The sequence below is a fragment of the Parambassis ranga genome, chromosome 9, assembly GCF_900634625.1.
Source record: "Parambassis ranga chromosome 9, fParRan2.1, whole genome shotgun sequence".
NCBI lineage: Eukaryota > Metazoa > Chordata > Actinopteri > Ambassidae > Parambassis > Parambassis ranga.
In genome coordinates, this window is record NC_041030.1 from 12,247,926 (window position 1) to 12,269,760 (window position 21,835).

Here is a 21,835-nt window from a genome sequence, read left to right on the forward strand (position 1 = left end):
AATGAAGCATGAATGAAGTTTGGACTCTCCAAACGACAGTATAGTTTGGATGAACGCAGGGGTGGAACAGCTGAGTTTTAGGTTGTTAAAGCGAGAAGCAATTTAATGTGCAATAACTCATCATTCTTATACATTTTAGGTGGATTTATGTATTAGTTTTTTTTGTCTGTGTGATAACTTTGTCCATTATTAGATTTGCACTGATCAGATGTAGCAATGCTAATGGCATACTGCTGCACATGACGATAAAGCATTCTAGTGTATTGAATATAAAAATGCTAGGCAATCAAACTATTGTTCTTCACCCTCTTCTTCTTCCGTACGTTTTTTGGCGCAGCGTATCTTCAGCATACATTGACGGATTTCAGCCATTCATCTATCAAAATGTTCATCTCATAGAGGACATTCCGGGTCAACTTCAAGTTTTTTTCAAAAAAATATAATTTTTTAAATATTAAGCAATTTCGGTTCAATTTTTATCTTAGAATGGTTTTTTGTGCAGCTTTACCTGCATGCGGCCGTTCTGTGAAAGCTGCAGGGCGAAGTTTACACAGTGCACGTGAAGGCAACAACAACCCCCCCTCCTCCCGTGCGTCTCTCCACCCCCTGCGTCTGCCTGCGCTCACTGCAGCAGAGCCGCCGCCGCTGCTGATTCACTCGGGCCGGCCGGCGCTGCCTCCCCTCGCAGCAGCGTCACTCTATTTAAATTCACTCAGCCGTCGCTGTCGGCATCTTCTCCTCGCGTCTGAGGACTTTGTTTTTAACCCAACAGCTTAAAAAACGCTGGATAAGTTATTTTCTTTTTTTTTTTACCGTGTGCTCTTCCTCCCTCATCATGTCTGCGGAGATGCGCCGTAGCAGCGGAGTTGGGGTGAGTTTGGAGGGTGAATAAATCCTTTTTAATGGACTCGTCATTGTTTAACAGCCTGTAGCTGAGACCCGAGACTTTTTGTTTTGGGGGGGTGGGGGGGCTGTAGTCACAGGCTGTAGCTGCCCCCCCAAACAAACATAAAGTTCGCAGCGTGCTTTCAGTGCTGATTTGATGTCTGTTTCTCTGTAAACTTCCTTCATCCGCCTGATTGTCCTTTAACACGTGCAGAGGACACGTTTGTTGAGTCAGACTTTATTGGGATGTTTGATCAGAGCACCTGGAAGAAACGAGCCGTCTGTGCTCTCAGCGTGGAGCTGGAAGAACTAATCTGATCTGATCTTTTGGGTGTTAAAACATGCTGCTGTATCGCTGTATTTCACTGTTTTCTCTATATATAGCCGGGATAATCCTGTCTTATGTAATGTAACAGAAACATGGTAACGACACTGTGACCGGGTGTCACTGGAACAGCTGCAGCAGTGATTGTGTGTTTTTAAATGTGAAATTAAAGATATGATCAGGTTGCATCTCTCCATGAACGCCCTCTATCCACACCTCTGCTTCACAGCTGAAGCTGCAAACAATGCTTCATATGAAATGCACTAATAATAGGTTATTGTTTCAAGAATCAGAGTGAGCTTTCAGACAGATCTGTGGTGCTATTTTTGTCTTCTTTAAAGATGACGGCTAAACACTTTATCTCCGTCTCTAGGTCCCCATCAAAAACATAGAGAGGGAGCTGATCTGCCCCATCTGCAAGGAGCTCTTCACCCACCCTCTGATCCTGCCCTGCCAGCACAGCGTCTGCCATAAGTGTGTCAGAGAGCTGCTGATGCTCAATCATGAGGACTCCTTCGATGCCGGCTCCGAGTGCTCCCTGCCGGGCAGCCCCAGGTCCAGGGTGCCCTCTCCCTCCATGGAAAGGCTAGACAGGCTGGTGAGATCAGGTGGGTTCAAGGGTAAGGAAGCAAACATTTGGTTTTTTTTATTTTCTCTTTGTAGATTCAATATTTTATTTTTCAAATTGTGGGTGGATTAGTGTATGAGGAAGTGGATCTCATGTTTCTTCTAAACGGCGTAGAGGCATTAGTAGGAACAAGCACTAGCAGTCTGACTATGAGAGTTGTTATGTGAGCTGATACAGAAATACAAGTGCATCTTTTGTGATGGTTTCCAGGGTAGACAGTTGTGTTAGTAACATCCGCTTCCTCTTAATTCCCTTCCAGCTTTAACCCTGCATTCAACAAGTTTCAGTGGATCCTGTCTGGGATATTAAGATTAAGTAGGGAGTTGTGTTATTAAAAATATAATCTTACACACACACAAAATGTGGTACAGCCATGGAGAGGACTTGATGAGCCAGTAAAGCAAATATTTAGCCAATGCAAATTAAGTGTAGGCAGTGAATAGGCCGCAGAGCAAGGAGGTAGAATGGTATTATTGTATGAAATGTGGGTCTGGGGTGGCACAGACACTGCCCCTCCTTCCTTTTCTTGTCCTAGATAAACTAGAGCAAACATGAAAAATGATTTTAATGAGTGTATCGCTCAGCCGTAACACTGTCAGTCATCACTTCTTCTAATCCTGTCTGCCTTCAGAGACAGCAGAGCAACTTGACATGTTGTAGTTTTGTCTACATGTTGACAAGTTTTCTCAAGCCCTAAATTGTTTTCACTGTCTACATTTTATTGTCCCCGGGGGGGGGGGGGGGGGGGCATCATATGTCCCTTTCAATCATACACATGTATTCATGTGAAAACACGGAGGAGCAGCAACTATCATTTTCACTCCTGCTTCTAATCTCTGTGTACACACCGGGGAGCAAAGCACATCTGTAAGCTCCTTTAAGGCATGTTGCACTCTAAGCTGATTGAGATGAGGGGGGGAGTTCAGGTAAATTACGTTGTCACAACATTATTTTTTTAAAGTAGAGTTCATCACATGGTAAAGCTGCAGCCGGGCTCTGGCAGGTCAATGTCTAAGCTTGGAAAAACAGCAACGCGGACAACAAGGCGGCCATTCTGCCTCTCTGAGAGGTCTGGGCGTCAGGCCATTACCTTAAAGAAGTCCTTTCATTAACAATCTCGACCACCCTTCTTGACCAGACCTGTGGCTGATCTGACTTCCAGGCTGCTAATTTGAGCATCAATTTCAGCATTTTACAGTGTGTTGGTGCACACTTTCATAATTCACAATTTGATTTCAACACCTTTTTAATATTATTATATCAAACTGTATGTAATTCAGGCTGTGGTTGTGAATTTAAATGTTATTACAGAAATTAAGAGTTTTGCTTGAGCACAGCAGCACACTTACTCTGCAGGATTAAATAACAAAATAAAGCATACAAACCAAACATAAATAATTGGAAACGTTGATCTTATGTAAGCCTTTATATAATGTATGAGCTACACATTGTTTATGTGTTGTATGGATTGAGTTGCTTTCTCAAAATTAAGCTGAATCAATGGCCAGTATTCTGTGAACCTGAGTGTTATTTTGTTTTCTAATATTGCTAATACCTCTTAAAGGAAAGCTGAATGTAAACCAGGAGGAGACACCCCCCCCCCTCTGAAACAGACTCCCCTCTGTCCGCCTCAATGTGTTCATTCGTCACTTCTGTTGATGCAGGAAATACTCAAATCCTGCTTTTGAGTAAACACACTGGCTTATTGCAGAAAGCCAGTGTGTGTAGAGGCAGTTGCCACAGTGCAGTCTTATATATTTGCATTATACTTGAATATAAACAGCTGTGTGCCACCTACAGATCGTTAAGGTGCAGTTAATTTAGTGACGTAAGCTGTATGATCATTTAGCGAAGAGGAATTGCCTCAAGAATTATTCAAAGAGGTTGTTCCTGTGTTAAGTGCATTTAATCAGCTGTGTTAGGAAACATGTTAGGAATATTTCAGAAACCTGGATGTATGTTTAGAACATGTTGACGCCTACACAGAACAAACTAGTAATTCTCTTACTGGGGGAGATCAGATCATTGGTAGCCATGGTGACGCAACGTGCCTGAAAGGAATGAATGAGGGATTAGATGAAGAGAAAGTAAAGACTTAAGGCTATATTTATCAGTGTGCAGCTCGGACAAGCCTCACTGTGCTGAGACACAGGAAGGCGGTTACTGAAAGTTCATCAGCGTTGTTAGAGGGGCTCAAACGGCATGATCAATGGCAAATTCTTGATGTTTGAGTGCAGTTTCAGTGAAATCTAGTTAGTTAGTTTAAATGCACAAATCAAGAGTTCAACATTTAACTGTTCACATCCTGTATGACCATTTGAAATGCTGTTTGTATTTCATGAAACACTGCTTTTTTTACAATTTCTCACTTTCTTCAGTTTACTTGAGTTGTTTTTGTTGTTTCTCTGATGTCATGATGTTTTTTTTAATGGATTCGCGCATCACTTCACATTATGTATTGTTTCATTTTTTTCTTGTTGGTCTCACCTCACCTCTCTGTTCATTGCTTACAGCCTCAGTGCGAAGGTCGTTTGGAAATCGAGGTAGACGGGGGCTCCGTGTTTTGAGTAGCTGTAGTGAGTACAGTGTTAATAGAACCCCTGTAAAGACCTTTTTCTCTACATAGTCTACTTTAGCCTTGCCATACAGACCATACAGACTCACAACACCGGTTAGAGACAGATGCCAACAGCTGACATTATAAGACCATTAAAAATGTCCACTGAGTACATATAAATATAAATCATCCTAATATGGTGTCAAGAGGATGCAACATATGTTTTTTTTGCTTTGGTATCAGATTTCAGGGAGCTCTGACAGAAACCTTTATTATGTGTAAATAGTAAAAATGTGTAGTTATGGCGACCAAATCATCCTGAAAAGTTTGTACTGGCCCACAGTATGAGCAAGTCCTGGGGTCAGGCTATTTTAGATTTCTACATTTTAATTGGGTCCAGAATTGCTATACTCCCACAAGTGCACGATGAGTCATTTTCCAGGAAGTGACAAACTATAGCTAAGTATATCTAGAAACGCATTTATATTTCCTGCCACATAGATGACAGTGTAAGGAAAGAAAACATGTAAAACCTTTAATTGATTTCAAGCGATGATGATGGAGGGGTGTGATTTAAATAAAGGATGAGACCCAGACAGGGAGGCTGTCTATTGCCAACAAGGAATGAAACCAAGACTATCATTAGGGAGAGGGGGTGAGGAAGTTTCCTAGGAGCTGAAGTGGGAGAGGAATGTGTGTGTGTGTCTGTGTGTACTCGAACTAAGCTTTGCATGCATTTGATAAATCACAGTGGCAAGTAAAGCAGCTTTATTGAGACTGAGAACTGTAGGTCTCTGTTTCTGAGTTAAACGTACAATATGTTTGGTCTTGCCAAGATCCTTAACTGGCTGTTACTCACTGATAGGTTCGCCTTCAGGGCACTTTTTATGCTTGGCTCGACAATTATCAGTGTTGGAGAAACAGTTTATTAGAACACAGACCTGTTTGAGCCTACCTCTAATCATTTTGTGCCTGATGAATTAAAAAGTATCAGAATGGCAGCCAAGTAAATGGAGACAGAATACAGGCTTTGTTGGTCGTATCAGGCATATTGACACAGTCATTTGACACACTCGGTGGATGTTTTTAAGAAGATAATGTCAGTCTGTTCCATTGAAAGCACAATAATGTTCTCTTAAAACGAATTGTAGGAGAAAAATAACAGGATTTTATATTTGCATTCTCCATTCATTATTTCTTTATGGGGATTGCAATCATTAAAACTGCTTCCGTTGGACTGACTTGAGCCTAAAAATGCTGTCAGTTGCCATTGGCGCTGCAGTGACTCGTCAGTTTCTGCCCGCCTCCCTCTGCAGATTCACAAATCAACGCGCACACACACACACTTTGCTGCAGGCGTCTCCTGCTCCCGTCTCGTTCGCTCACACCTTCTTTGCTGACCAGAAAAACCTGAGTCAGTGCTCCTGCCTGACATACACATAAATAAAGAAGCTTGTGTTTGCAGGGTAGATAATGGCACTCACTCTGCCCCACTTTCTTTAATAGTCTTAACAAAGCCACCTTCATCCTCATCGTCAAGTTTTTTCCTTCTAACATCACATAGCCCAGTGTTAATTTGTCGAAATAATCCAGGTAGGAAAGGTAATCTGTGAGCTCTAACACAGCTCAGTAATCCATGTTGTGTTACCACTGTGTATGAAACTGTTGACGCACTGTCACAGTCCTCAGTTCTGCTCACGTCACTCGGTCACACGGCATGCCACATGGCCACACATCTCACATACTGTAGTTTATGTTTACCATTCTGTCACTGCTTTCCCCTCAGCTGCACCTTTTCTTTGCAGACGTGCTGTTTTGAAGTGGTTTTCCTGTGTTTTTCGCTTACCTGAGGAGTGTTTGATTTAATTTTCAGGTCTTCGGAAACGGAATGGAAATACTGGCTTACAAAATGAGATAAATCCAGCACTCCTCGCTTCCCCTGTCCCCCAAAAACGTGAAGCAGCAGTTATTTTCTTCTTTTTTTTTGTTTTGTTTTTGTCTTGTTTGCGTGCACTGACTTCTGTTTGCTGGCTTTCAGTGTGGTAACAGTGTCTTTACAGTACAGACCCTGCTTGTGTCTGTGATGTGACCTTGTGTAACCGTTCCTCATGTCTTGTTATGATGCTGCTCCTGCATCAGTAACAAGCTCTGTATTGTGAGAATCTCTTGGAAGCCGTGCGGCTTAAAGAGGAGATTTGCTGACATGTGAAAAGTGTTAATTGGACATTGAGCTGGACATGTAAAATTTAAGTTTGTTTGCTTAATTTTCCACAGTTTTAATTCAGTTACATGCTTGATTTTTAAAAATGTTTGTCATATTTTTATTTTCCCATTCATTTTAGTTTAATAGAATAGTCTCTTTGGTCCAGATCATTGTGAGCACTTGAATGCTCTTGTAGTTGGATTTCTTATAAAGACTTCAGGGATACTACCTTTCCCCTGACTACCCTGTACCTCAGCTCTCCTCTGTCCCAGTGTTCTGATGGTCTCTCCTCCTGTACTTTTTCCCTTGTATGATGAATGCTGCTTTCTGGATAAACTGGCAGTCATCATTGTGGAATCAAAGTACAAAGGGAGACATGCTGAGGCCCTATTTGTGACTGCTTGATGTGTCCAAATGCTCTAAGATCATGCTTGGCAAGTCACACTGATGATGTAATGTGTTGATCACATATGGGGGTTTCCAAGACCCTATCTGGCTCTCTTGGAAACCATTCCTTCAGTGTAATTTGAAAGCATTGGACATTGTTCCTCAAAATAGGGCCTCAAACAAGACTGGGTGCCCTCAGGCTACGTATCCATACCACTCATAATCTTTCCTCACTCCTCCAGGTTCCATCTCATCCCCGGGGTGGCGCAGAGGCTCTGTAACTCCCAAGGTCACCACCATCCCGTGTCCAGGCTGCCAGCATGACATCGATCTGGGCGAGCGCGGCATCAGCATGCTGTTCCGCAACTTCACCCTGGAGAGCATCGTGGAGCGGTACCGACAGGCCGCTCGCGCCGCGATCGCCATCATGTGCAACATCTGCAAACCTCCGCAGCAGCAGGAGGCCACAAAGAGCTGCATGGACTGCAAGGCCAGCTACTGTAACGAGTGCTTCAAACTGCACCACCCGTGGGGCACGCCCAAAGCTCAGCACGAGTACGTCGGGCCCACCACGAATTTTAGACCCAAGGCAAGTAGCATCACTGCCTGTGAGAGGTGGTTTTTCTCTTTATCCTCAGTAGACGCAAACAAAATGTTGGACTGTGAACATTTCAGGAGATAAGCTGTCACAAAAACCAATAGATTTGTCATCATTCTTTAAAAGGTTGAATACATTGGACGTGCATAATTTCCTGTTATTAAACCTACATAACAGAAAAATCAGCTTAAATATAATCCGAAAAATAGAATTCCATCACTTCTTTCTTTTTAGCTGCTTTATTGATTATAATGTTGACACAATCATGTTGGAATGCTGTTTATTTTGAGATCTCAAGTTTGTCAATACCTTTCTCAATTCTTCGACTCCTTGTGAAGGCTGAGTTGTGGTCTTCAGATGAGGATCTTGGCTTTAAAGTCTATTTTAAGATATATCAGGAACTGGTTCACAGAGACGGCTACAGCTCTTCCTGTTTCACTTCAGCTAGTTTTTGATCAGTGTTGTGTAAAACCAGCGAGCTGTAATCTGTAGCTGAGTGTGTGTCTGTGCATTCTTGGGTCTAATTTTAACTCCTTGTTGTTCTGTAGATTATGCAGCCTGTGTAACTGTATATCACACAGCTGTGTGTAGCACTTGTGTCCTAAACTAATTCCCCCCTCAGGGACAATAAAATATGTCTTCCTCCTAAATACCCTCAGGTGCTGATGTGTCCCGAGCATGAGATGGAGAAGGTGAACATGTACTGTGAGGTCTGCAGGCGCCCAGTGTGTCACTTGTGCAAGCTGGGAGGATCCCACGCCAACCACAAAGTCACCTCTATGAGCAGTGCCTACAAGATCCTCAAGGTATCAGAAATTGTGAGAAAAGAGAAGTAGGTGACCTGACTTGAGTAAATTGAAGTAACATATGTAACATAATACAGGCTCAAGATACCAGGACTAATCTGAGCTCGAGCCTCTGTTGGAGCTTGGAAGATATTTATGTTTTTGTAGAGAATTTAATGGTTTTATTTTGATTCTCGGTGTGTTTTAATTTCTGTAAATTAGGGCTGTGCGATTTGACGATAAATGATCGTGAACGATTTGAACGTATCGGCGATCTACCAGAACGGAGAGATCGTTTTATCGTCCATAGAGCACGTTCTATTAAGTGCAGTTCTATGTTCGCGCACACGCATGAGTTTTTTTTCACTCGTCCAACTCTCAGTGCGCTTAATGTGAACATGCCCAACCAATGACAGCCTCTCTGTTAGGAAGCTACGGCTGAAAACGAAAAGAGAACGGAGCAACTGGTCCCTAAAACGAACTCCACCTTTATGTACGGTGCTGTTTCTGCCGGCAGCAGCGGCGCGTCTTCTAAGCCTGTGTCTGTGTGTGTGTGCGCGCGACGTGTGTCGCATTGGAAGGGCCACATGTATATGAATGTATTATAATGCTACGAGCACGTACGCGCCCACCTCTCTGAACATTACCAGCTCGTTATATTCAGGTTCGCTGCTGTTGTGCCGTCAGCAGCTCTTCTACGTGTGTGTGTGTGTGCAGTGGGAGGGCCGCGTGTGTACATCAGATGCAGACAGAGGCAACAGCTAATGACGTCACCAAAACAATAACGCAGGCATTTGATGAAGAGGCTCCATATGAGGACTCTAGTAAACGGTGGACAGAGGTGACAGCAGCAGCTCCGTTTTTCCTTAGATATGATTCCCATTAAAGTTTGATCATTTGTTCTAAATCACATTGAACTTTAAGAGTTACTTAAGTCTCAATAATGTATTTATTGTTTAACCTTAGGAGGCACACTTCAGTCTGTTTAATGACTGTTGAATAATACTTTACAGTCTTCGTTTAAACCTATTTGAAATAAAACTTAATTTTTTTCTGTAATTGTTATTTAAATTTTCATGTTTATTGAAAACTAATACTGAGTGCACGTTATCAGAGTTGTTGTTTGCCTTTAAAATCTACTGATAGTTTTTGAGAAGTGACAGAGTAGGCTACCTGACGTCATTTACACAGAAACATGCAAATTAGTGTTGATGTAAAAACAAATCGTGATAAAATCGAGATTGTGATTTTATCATTAAAAAATCGTGATATAAAATTTTTGCCATATCGCCCACCCCTACTGTAAATGTATTCTTAGTAGTTCCCCTCAGCAGAACTGTAGGACTTCATCTCTCTCCGTCATTTTGAACTCCAGGAGAGCAGTTTTCTTTGTTCTGTACCACACGTTGACTGTTCCCTGGATCTCTCAACCCCTGCTGCAATATTAATACCTGACCTGTACAGGCAGACTAGACTAGCTCACATGTGGTTGTCAGATTTTTTTCTTTCCCACTCCGGTTAAATGAATTTCAATCAATGTGAGTGTGTTGGTTTAGCCATGGAGACAAATATGACATGTGATTGTGCTTCAGCAGTGTATGGTTGCTATGACACCAATGAGTAACATCACAGAAACAGACTAGATTTGAAGTGAATAGTAATTTAACCTTGTTGAACTTATCCCTCTTAAAGTACTTGATGGTACGGGATTCAACAAGTCCAGGCTGAATCAGTGTGAAATACAATATGCTGGTTGGTGTTAACACCAACAACGTGGTGCTGAATATTTAATGATACCATTTGTTCTCGATGATTGTGTGTGCTTTGTATCTTCACATTGATGGAAGGCATATCAGATGTCCTGTTCAGTGCCGGAAACCTTTGTCAGCCAGGAAATGGAGTTTCAGTTGAAGAGTAATGCACCCTCATAAGTGTCGTCAGTCAAATCTGAATGAGTGTTGATCCGACAGAAAAACATTGGAATATGACACATTAGTGGAAACTGACAAATCCCACCGTGTTCTTTAAAATGGCACATATTTTAACAGACTTGTGTATGTACTGTCTGCAGTGTTCTCAGTGTCTCAGCATTTAAGGCTCTATAAACTCTCTGCTGCTTACTATAAATGCTGCTGGTCTCTTTTCTCTCTCTAGGAGAAGCTGGCCAAGAGTATCCATTACCTCATCAGCAAAGAGGACCAAGTCAGGGCTCAGATTACTGAGCTTCAGGTGCTCATCAATCAGACTGAGGTGAGCTGACTCATGCTGCGTCACGTCAGCATCCGTTGTTTACTCTGCTCTTGAAACATTTTTGCTCCTTTTTTCTTTTTTAGAATCTCTATAGAGTTCACTGAATGACAAACTTTCTCCATTTAACTACCTTTCATTTTCAAATAAAAGTTACACCAAGCTAATCTATAGGACCTCTATAAAATATTTTTGGAACAAACCAGTCAGTTGAGTTGAGGAACAATTCCTCTCTGTATATAAATAAGGAAGGTCATCAAACAAACAGTATGCAAACACAAACAAGGAAACAGCTTTTTGCTACTGGCTTTACTGCACACATGTCTGAGTTTGTTCCGCTTTTACATTGGTGCTGCTCCTATAATGGGGATTCAATATGCATTTCCTGTTAACAGCCATGTGTGTGTGACTTGGAAACAAAATGTTCAATGTGCTTGACATTTTTTCTCTATTAAATGTGTTTGACCAGCAGTCTTTAGGTGAAGTGAACAAATCTCCTTTTCTTACAGGAAAATGGGCAGCTTGCAGAGCGTCGTGCCAATGAGCATTTTGAACGTCTGTTCGAGACTCTGCAGGAGAGAAAATCAGAGATGCTCAGGTCCATTGAGCAGTCTCGGAATCGTCGCATGGACCAGCTGAAAGGCCAGGCATGTCCTCAACATACACGTTCCTTAACTCGGTGTACTATTTGCTGTTGACGTACACTGTGTTGGTGTGCAAGGGCTTAAAAGTATCTTTGTGCCAGGTGGAGGAGTACCAAGGAATGCTGGAGAACAGTGGTCTGGTGGGCTACGCTCAGGAGGTGCTGAAAGAAACCGATCAATCCTGCTTTGTACAGACTGCAAAGCAGCTGCATGTTAGGTACACAGCTCGGCCATATTGACCTAATATTTATCATTTTTAACTCAATATATTGATCAGTGTCAGACATGATGTAGATTGGAGATTACCAGATGACAATTCATTTCAGACTATAGAAGGTAAATGTGAGTATTTAACTCGTTTTGTACTGTCCACACAGCAAACCTCTGATGACTCATTGGTTTAGTGTTGAGCATCAATCTGATTATGTGTTTGTGTGGCAGGAGTGTGTCAGGAATACGCACTGCCACGTGCACTGAGGTTACCAAACTCAAGGGCATCTAAGGAAAGAGTTGTGCTGCAGTGTCCAGCCGACACTGTGTGTTAGGACTGTCTCCTGCTCTAAGCTGACTAATTGATCTCCATTAGCAGCTTTGGGTAATCCAGGAGCCTTTTCACTCAACAGCCATGATACTGTGGTCTGTTCACTTTTTAATCCTGTTTTTAAGTTATAAAAGGCTGATAAAAATAGCCCCAAACAGATAAATGGGCCTGGGAGCATGTTCGATAAAGAATCAAATTAAAATCTGTGTACATTAATGGGGCGTGATTTGAATCTTTTTAGGATCCAAAAAGCCACAGAGTCCCTGAGGACCTTCCACCCTTCTGCTGACCCCTGTTTTGATGAGTTTGTGCTGGATACATCCAGAGAAGAGACTCTGCTCAAAGAGATGTGCTTTGGTGGAGGTACGGCTGGTTTATTTTTAAACTGAATGATGTCAGAAAATGAAAATGCATGTTTGGCTGCATCATGATAAATTCTTTCATTTCCATTATATCATTTAAGCAAGTAGAGCTTCAATGTTATTTTAACAAGTGAAATTGTAACATTAGCAGTATAAGCTGTTTGTCATTATCTGTCCATCACATGCATGGCCCTGTGAAGTGTGCTTTTCTAAGAGGTCAAAGGTCACCTGTGGGCAGCTATATTGGATAAGCAGGGTAGAGCAGTGGATTTTCTTCTTCTGTGAAGCTTTGTTCTGGTCTGCTGATTTCCAAAGGCTTGTTCTGTAAACAGTGGCTCAGGTAGAAGTTTCCCAGGGATGAAAGTATGAAAATACATAATCTGCAGCATTTTCAGTTTGCTTATTATTATTAGTGGGCTGTGACGAGGATGGAAAAGAGGACAGGTTGTAGCAACAAGAGCAATCATGTCTGATGTTACGCCTCTGCCACAATAGTCACGTAGTAATTTTCCTGTACAAACATATGTTGATGAAATAATTTCTTAGAAATAACAGGGTTTTTTAGGTAATTAACTGATTTAATTTCACTCTATACATGGTAATGAGACTTATAAGGTCTTAAATCCAGTGTTCCTTTTCACTGCCATAGACGCTGAACTACTGAAAGATGTGATCAGACTTGATGAGAGATAATCAGTGCAAAGATAGAAGCTGTCTCCAGATACTTGAACAAAATGTCTTTATAAGAAAGGAAATATCACTGAATGGCCAGTCAGAGGCTCCTTGTGAGGCCAAAGTCTTTGACATGTATCATTAACTGCTGGGTTGAGGTGTGTGTTGCAACATATGGCAAAAACCTCTAAATTCTTCTAAAAAAACAGTGCTTGGGACACCTGAAAATCTCAGTCTGTTCTGATTGGTCGGTTCCTGAGCAGTAGAGCCATATAAGGACGGAGTATTTATAATTCAAGAAAACATTTTTTTGGCCATAAAAAGATAATGACACTAAAAATACCCTTAAGAGTATCACCATGCTGACTGTTTTTATGATTTTGGGGCTGGATAGAAGAACAAATTACACATTAATCGTTAAATTTGTGGACCTGATATGTTATGATGGAGTGTATGTGACACTTGGCTGCGTCTGGCCGAGGCTCCTTTTCTTGTCTTTTATCATGTCTAAGATCTAATCTGACAACATCATGTTAGTGTCAGTGAGGGAGAGCAGTATTGAATATTCTTTGGAGCCGATGGTGACAGTTGATTGGTGTTTGAGGCTGATCCTGTGAGCATGGCTCTTTCTTAAATACAGATTCAACTGCGCCAATAAAGGCTTTTGGTTTTGAGTGGCAGCTGTGTATAAAAGGGGAAAAATAATATTAGGAGATTAACTTCAGCTGATGATGTAGTTTGTTGACAAAGAGAAGGTCTCTTGACGTAGATCCAGTATTCCCCCAAGTGCAAGTAAACAAGTGACAGTTGTTCCAGTGACCGTTGGTGACAAACTAATCTGGGGATGACGTGAGGTCTGGTCAGTTTATTTTAAAATCTATTTTCCACCGGATTACCACAAAGCAAGGCTTTCAGATTGTATCTCTAATGACTGAATGCTCAGCATTTTGTTTCTTTGTTGTTTTCATATATAAATGTGGCCCAAGTGAATCTGTGCTGCATGGTGACAGTTATATTGACGTGTGCCTTTAATGTCTGCAGAGGTTAATGATGCTCTTACTCTGAGCTCAGGGAGAGAAAAGGAGCTGTGGCAGCATCCTCATACTGCAGTAATTTAATAGAAGTCTGACAGATGATTCAGCAGGAAAAACACTACAGCATATCCATTAGTCTCGTACACAACATTTGTATGGATCGACTGCAGTGTGGAGGAAACAGAGTCTTTCTGTCTGCTCAACATTCATGGGAAAAACAAGAGGAAGTGAAGCCTTGAATATGATTGTTGGTGTATAGGGCTCTTTGTGCTCAGTGCTCATAGATCATCCATGTGTTCTAGGCATGTCTTCTTGATAACCATGTGTTTGTCCTCTCTCATGTTAACCCAGCTGTGGGTATGAACCCTATGCTTGCTTCTTGAAGTGGCTGTGGAAGAAAGCATTGTCAATATGCATAAATATTAAATAAATGCACTCTTCTGTTCCATTTCTAGTTAGGGATTCCTTTAAATGTCAAACATTTCCTCAACAAACATCTTCTGAAGGATATTACTGTTCAGGAAAAATGTGTATTTGATGATATTTAAAGGGAAATGTCCAGGTCCCTGCAGTGGCCATGCTGCAGTGTGTCTGGCAGCAGCCTGTACTGTCTGTGATCCATGTGCTGACTGCTGTGTGAGGTCTCTGTGTGTTCATTTAAATATAGTTTTTATACTGTTATTGTCAAGGCCATATTTGAGATGAAAATTACACATTTGGAGGTGTAGCTGTGATATGAGTTACGTCATGCTCCATGCAAAACGCCAAAGGGCAGCCTCACTGTCTGATTCTATAGCCTCAGTCATGGTAGGTATGACTGAGGTACTCTTCATAGTAGGGGGAGAAGCACATGAAGGAGAGCGGGCTGGAAGAAAAAGACTTTAGAGACGGAGCATTAGCCGAGTGACTTTGGAGGCTCAGAAAGCTCAGCAGCAGCAGTGACACTGGTCAGTCAGGGGAATCTGAAGAAAAGGGGGAAAGGAGCTTTAGAAAGAGGAGGGATTGTCGAAAATAGGAAGAGAGAGGGGAATTCTCATAGTGGTAATGATAAGAGCCATGACTTGATTGTGGAGAGAAAGGGTGACCTACATGGCAACAGTAATGTGATGCTGAGTGTGGAGGAATAATTAGCAGAGAACTGTAAAGGATAAGACGACCAGGATCCTCAGGGATGTGAGGAAGTTGTAGATGAATGTAAAAGCAGAGGTAGACGGGCTGATGTTTTACTGGAAGTCTCTAGGGGAAGAGACAAAGCAATGGTTAAATGGAATTGAGTTGGAGGGATGCAGTGTTGGTGGTGTGGGTGTTTTTACAAAGTGCATTTCCTGGCAGGGAGTCTGTGAAAACCTCTTAAGCTCCATTATGCAAGATAGTCCTGTCCATTGCCCTGAGTGGGTAGTCCTGATCCTAACAAATCTAATCTTTGACACACTTAAAGCACTTTGCTTCATTTGCTTAAAAAGAGTTATTCAGCTGAAGTGCAGCGCTGAGCATGATTAAAGAGTGATTTACTGTAATTCTCTTAGGTTTCCATTTTACTGTTATGTCTTGTTAATCACCTAAGATGTTCCCTTCTCTTTCCTTTTACACCTGTTTTAAACTACACACATGTAAAAAGTCATGTACGTTCTGACTCCCCTCCAGTTCCAGACCCTCCTCTGATTGACTTGTCCAACAGCCGAGTCTATAATGAGGCCTCCATCTCCTGGAGACTCTCTGATGACCACCTCCCCACAGATCACCATGTGCTTGAGTACCGCAGGTGGGTGCAAACATGGCTGTGTAGATCCACTGAGAAGATGTAGACACGTGGATGAAAAAAACACATCAAACACAATCTTCTTTTTCTCCAGACTTGGAGGCCCGAGCCAGTCCCCGTCCCAGGAGGACGGTGAGGACAATGGGGTCTGGAGGGCTACAGACAGGGTGTACGGTCCGAGCGCTGTGGTGTGTGACCTAGAGCCAGACAGCCTGTACTCCTTCAGAGTACGGAGCTGCAGGAACTCCATGTTCAGCCCCTACAGCCCTGAGGTCACCTTCCACACACCACCTGCACCTGGTAAGCCAGAGACATGTGTTTTTTTACAGTGTTGCACATTTGCATTTTTCTCCCTCGGATAGGCATTAAATTTGACTGCATTCTTTTTCTGAAGCTCAGTTAGTTCAAGCTGTGTTATTGTGTTGTTGATGCTAACTGCATTAATTAATTGACAAAATGACTATCAGGGGGATCCAGCCCCCTGTTTTTGGGCCTCTTTTGGCAAAGGCAGCAGCTGAGCTCCTCTATCCCTATTTTAGTTCTCGGAGCACGTCTGACTGTTCAGCATTGTACTCAGTTTTAAGAAGATTGTCAGATGACAGATGCTTCACTTTTTTAATTTCTTGAAGCACAGTGGTGTTTGCGTTTATCACCATGGTAATGGATTTTGTTTTTCAGACCACTCTAGCCAATTTAGCTCTTTGTGTGTGTGTGTGTTGTGTTTTTTGTGTGTGGGAGGTGATGTTGGTGGACAGCGTGACAGTTTGGAAAAGAAACCTGCAGTTGCATCTGCTGTTGGCATTTTAAGCTCGCTTGAGAGAGGCAAGGTGGAATTCATTAAAAAGAATCTTCATTGCCAACCATCTGTCGAAATCAAATTGTGCCCTCCCCAACGACGACTGTATCCCTTTGATTTATCTCCCGTTTGGCATCCTCACTGTGTGTGCTGTGCAGAGGCGTTTTCTGTCACACTGACACAGATATCAGAATATTTTTCAGAATCCACATTTTTCTTCAACCCTCTCGCACAGCAGGAGCCTGCCAAAAGAAATCCATTGTCACAGCCCGGTATGATCTGACATGTCTGTGCTTTTTTGAGATTTGTGTCCTGCACAAGCCTTGTGCGGCGTTGGTGGAACTTCCACATTCCTCTGCCCTCTCGTTCGTGTAAGACTGAGCGGATGGATTCAGTGTGCGTCAGTAATGAGGTGGAATTTCAAGCCAGGGTGAAATACAGAGAACAAAACATGAACGCACACAGACACTGCTACCGATGACGTACATTGACATGAGAGCATACCGTCTCAAATATTTTTTTTATTTTTGATATCGGAAAATATAAGCACTAACAATAGATGGGTGTCTATAAATCTTTTATATTCCAGGTGCTGCTAAGTCAAAGCTGGGTTTCTCTATTAGGCTAATGTAAATTAAATTAGTAGAGTAGCCTAGGGCCTAATTTCATGCTGCCTCAAATATATTTGGCCCCATTCTATTTTTATTATTTATTAAATGTAGTAGCATTCCAGTATTAAGCAAATATCACTTGCTCTATTGCAACATGGATGTAGTTATATTATCTTTTAAAAATTAAACATTAATTTATATCCCAAAAATGCACATAATTGGTGCCATATCGCACAAACATTTATTACATAGATCATCATTAGTGAATACAGGCTAGCTTTACTAATACACAGCACTGTATTCAGTGTTTAGCATCACATAAACTGCTCAGTGTTCTTCACCCTTCAGACAGGCTTATACTATTATCATCATGCCCTAGTTGTTAGAGAGACATCCCTAGACATATGCAAATTAACTGGTGTTCCCCAGTGTAGACCTCAGGTTGCACAGGATGGTTGAGTGAACAGGCATAATTATGTCAGCCTACATGTACCCTAGATTATGGTAATGGCTGCATTTGGTCCATAAACTATTTATAGAATGTGTTTAATTGCCAGCAGATGAGTAATATAAATGGTATCTGCACATAAAAAAGAGGACTGAAATTCATTAGGCTTGTTTTTCACGGTACAGGAGCGCTGGTTTAGCTTTTGTGTTGTGGCGCCCTCTTGTGTCAGGCTTTGCCATGTGCTTGGTTTCACACCTGTGACATGGACTACATGTCTTCATTTTGTGTAAGATGTATGCTGAGTTTTCTTCCAAATCTCATCTTGACCTTTCTGAATTCCTCCCCTGGCTCTGATCACCCTTTCTGTGTGCTCTCTGTTATCTCTTCCAGCTTTTGGCTTCCTGTTCAGTGACAAATGTGGATTCAGCACAGAGAGGCTCATTCTTAACAAGCGGCGGGACACTGTGGAGAGCGTTGCAGGCATGGCCTTCCTCCTTGCAGCAGAACGTGTGCAGACAGGCAGCTACATTGGACTGGATTACATAATTGGGGACACAGGCATCTCTCAGGGAAGGTATGAAAAGACAAAATACATCTGCGCTGACTACCCACATCTTTTATATGTACTTTTTTTATATGTAATTTGGATCAAATAATGGGATTACCTTGTTTTACAGACACTACTGGGCCTTTAAGGTGGAGCCCTACTCCTACATGGTTAAAGTTGGAGTGGCCTCAGACACAAAGCTGCTCGAATGGTTTCACAATCCAAGAGACACCAGCAGCCCCAGGTATGTGCAGGCACATGGCATCATTTAGAATACCTTTTTTACTTTAACAAACACACACAGTATGCGCAGTGCTAAGTGTGTTTGAGTCCCCCTAATCCTGTGATGTAAGAGAACCAGTATAAACTCGTTAAAGAGCTTACTTACAGACAAAGCCTGCCTTTCTCAGTGGATCAACTCATGAAAAAAGCATTTCAAGCAGAACATTATTTACGCAAATACATTTTAATTCTATGGTAATTACACCATTCATTAGATGGCTGAGTGCTTTTTTTTGGTCACCTGACTATCATAGGGCCATGTGTGAGAGGACTTGGTTAATGGATAAGAACTATACAGCTCTTACTGGATGTACGTGTAGAAAGCTGGTGCCCACGGTGGCCATCGCTGCCAGGAATGTGGATTTGAACTCATCCGTCACCTGTTCATCTGATCTGGAACCTGATTTAGCACTGCACTACCATGATAAAAGAACTGTGTAGACGCCATTTTGACAGTGAGGATGATGTCAAGGATGCATCTAGTGAACATGGAGTGTTTATTCAAGAAATTTTGATACAAGGAAGGTTAACAATTGTTTCCTTGTACCCAATTACACTGAAGCCTCAGGTCAAAGTCAAGCTGAAATCTCTTAATATGTGAAAATGTTGCTGTCTTTTTGGATCTTTTTTTCTGTCTTCATCTATCCTCCCTTTCCTTCACCAGGTATGACCATGACAGCGGGCACGACAGCGGCAGCGAGGACACATGCTACGAACTCTCCCAACCCTTCACCCTCCTTACCATGGGCATGGGCAAACTCTTCATCCCCAAGGCTTCCTCTTCCTCCTCCGTATCCACAGCGAGCGCCTCATCCGGTGACCCAGGCAACCGCGTGCTCAACATGCCGCAGCGTCTGGGTGTGTGCTTAGATTACGACGCGTGCCGGGTGTATTTTTACAACGCTGACACCATGAGGTGCCTTTATGAAAGGCAGGTGGATTGTTCGGGGACGATGTATCCGGCGTTCGGCCTCATGGGCAGCGGAAAGGTTCAGCTGGAAGAGTTCATCACTACTAAGAGGCTGACTTTTTGATTAGAGGTGGAGGATGATGGTGCATTTAGGACCTCTGTTAATAAGTTGGCATGTTGCAGAGGGAGCAGGTTTTATTGACAATGTGATGGAGTACAATCCAAAGCATTTTTTTGAAGGTCAGATGAGACTATTTAAAGTTGGTATGTATAATGTGGGATGCTGAATATCAGTGTTTACAGGCAGAGGTTGGTACAGATGTCAAAGGTCTTCTCTACATACCAAAGTCTCTGTACCTGTTCATTGTATATGACCTGGTTTTAATTGCCAGCTACTGTAGATGTGGTATCAGCTGCACAGTTAGTCTGCAGTCACTTTAAATGTTTAACATGAAACGCCTTTGAGCTTACACTTCACTTCCTCTTTTGCCAGGTTTTTTTCGTGTAATTGGGTGTTGGAACTACTTGTCTAAACGTAGCAGCGTTGGTTTCGATGTTTTCTTAGTGGACCTGAGAGAGCCTTGTAGCGCCTTGGTGCCTTTTTTTAGGAGCTGGGTCACTTAGTTAGCAGATGTTGGTGTCATTGCACAAACATTAATATTCCGATAAGCATAAATTCTGTACGTAGGCATTTACTGTAGATGTAGATGGGTCAGACACTGGTGTCAAAGGTGTTGGTATTACGACTTGTTTTTGCTCTCAGAAGACACTACTTTTTCTACTTATGTTGATTTTGCACTATAAGATAAGAGAATCATCACAATCATCACAACCTAGTTAGGATTTACACTTTGCTTCCAGACACATAACCACATTAATGTCTCACACTCACCTTCACTAACAATTGTAACACATTCACGTCTGTTGCACAGCACACACTAGTGACTTATACCATCATAACTCTATCCAGGTACTTGTGTACTTGTAACAAACAGCTGCAAAGTCACTCTAATAGCCAAAGCTTTTTGGTTCTGGTGCTGATTTTTATGAGTGCAACCTACAGCTTAGTGGCCTCACATCCTTTAAAAACACACAGTTATTCAGGTTCTTATAAAAAAAGTGCTATCACATAACAGTTTACCGGTACTTGCATTGCAGACACATCCAGTGTAGCATATTAGCATTTAGCGTTTGATTGGATTTGAGCACACTAGGACAGACTGTTCACCAGGAAACCACACTTTTGTTTGTTTTTTTGTTTTGTTGTTGTTTATGTGCCTGCACGTGAGTTTGTCTGTACATTCATGTATAGTTTGATTTCTGGAGGAGGGTAATCGGTGTGTTTTCTCAGGTTTCTGGCCCTGACTGGGGCCCGATGTTACCTACCTCTATCTGTCAGACCTGGAAAACCTTTAACCTGCTGTACCTTTCCTCACAGAAATTAGTCCGGATTTATTTGTAAGTTCATCAGTAACGGCGCCTTCTCTTCAATGTTAATAAATACTAAGCTGATCGTTCATGTTTGATTTTAAAATTCCATGTACATAATAATCCAGAGTCTTATTATTTTCAGTGAAATAAAGTACATCATAAATGTTCATGTAATTAGTTGGTGTTTGCTTGTGGATCACTGTTGATGGAAATAACAGATTTTTTTTGTTCAGCTGTTTGTGTTTGTTTTTGAAATGGAACAACCTTTTCTTCCTTTCTGTGATATTTGTTCGAATGTTCTGGATTATTTAGGTTAAAAACATTGAATAAATTTCCTCTCATGTTCATCTGGTCAAATATCCAGTTTCAAAGTGAAATATTTAGCATTGCAGTGTACATATTTTGTCTTTTATTTTCAGTCCACTCCTCACAGACCTGATTGTTTTAAAATTGATCACCCCCCCGCCCCACAAACACATCTATGCAGTCCTAAATAACAGGGCAGGTTCACATGTTTTATTTCCATTACAGAATGTATTCTTATTGATTACAGAACACACAGATGAATGTTCTTTTTAGGGTGTTTTCCCCTCTTGGGTTCACTGCACACTTATGTGTAGTTACAGAAATGTAATTTAACAAGCATTTAATCTCAACACCATGACTGATTTAAATTAAAAATGTGTCCTGTAGCCTGCTTTTCATTAAGAAATTTAGAACCAAATATTCTGCCGGCTGGCTGTCAATCTAATTCTAAGCTAGCACTTTAAAAAAAACAAAAATCTGTAGCATGTCAGCAAGTGTTTGGCTCTGCAGATGTGTGTATAATACTGTATATGTGTGCAATATATAGGCTGTAGAAGAGAACATGAGCCTATAAAAACAGGGTGTAGTGTTGATAGGTGACGTTTTTGTTTAAAATAGGCTTCTTCTTGATACAAAATGAGATTAAAACATTACTTCTGAATATTTTTCTGAGCTCTATATAGTGGCAGTGCATTTGTTCTCTTGTGTTTTCTTCAGAGGATCGGATGTGGTGTGTAGAGTGGTGGATCTCTGTGTGTGTACTACTGTATGTAAAGATGTGGAAATATTGATCTCTGATCTCTGGAAAGGCTTCACTTTTTAATTTGCTGTGTGGGGATTTCATCAAATAAAACTAGTGTGTTTATAAATCTATTTC

General features: G+C 41.7%; 1 protein-coding gene across 3 annotated transcripts; it reads left to right on the top strand.

Annotated features, from left to right (window-relative positions):
* The first annotated feature begins 744 nt into the window (after window positions 1-744).
* On the top strand, window positions 745-21,788 carry trim36 (tripartite motif containing 36). Of its 3 annotated transcripts, none has more exons than XM_028415095.1 (13): window positions 745-871; window positions 1,584-1,830; window positions 7,228-7,574; window positions 8,243-8,389; window positions 10,523-10,618; window positions 11,125-11,262; window positions 11,361-11,476; window positions 12,042-12,163; window positions 15,513-15,630; window positions 15,722-15,927; window positions 17,873-18,056; window positions 18,160-18,273; window positions 18,976-21,788. In XM_028415095.1, the coding sequence occupies exons 1-13, from the start codon at window positions 836-838 to the stop codon at window positions 19,343-19,345; spliced, it is 2,241 nt and encodes a 746-aa protein (XP_028270896.1). In that variant the 5' UTR covers window positions 745-835; the 3' UTR covers window positions 19,346-21,788. The 3 variants fall into 3 exon arrangements, with proteins under 3 accessions (XP_028270896.1, XP_028270897.1, XP_028270898.1); XM_028415096.1 differs by having other exon boundaries at window positions 1,584-1,818; XM_028415097.1 differs by lacking the exons at window positions 745-871; window positions 1,584-1,830 and adding an exon at window positions 4,378-4,414.
* The last annotated feature ends 47 nt before the right edge of the window (window positions 21,789-21,835 follow it).

Excerpts from the sequence above, each read along its gene's own strand:
- trim36 (XM_028415095.1), top strand. The coding sequence starts at position 836 with ATGTCTGCGGAGATGCGCCGTAGCAGCGGAGTTGGG. Across the intron at positions 12,164-15,512 it reads AGAGATGTGCTTTGGTGGAG|TTCCAGACCCTCCTCTGATT; the intron begins GTACGGCTGGTT and ends ACTCCCCTCCAG. Across the intron at positions 18,274-18,975 it reads AGAGACACCAGCAGCCCCAG|GTATGACCATGACAGCGGGC; the intron begins GTATGTGCAGGC and ends TTCCTTCACCAG.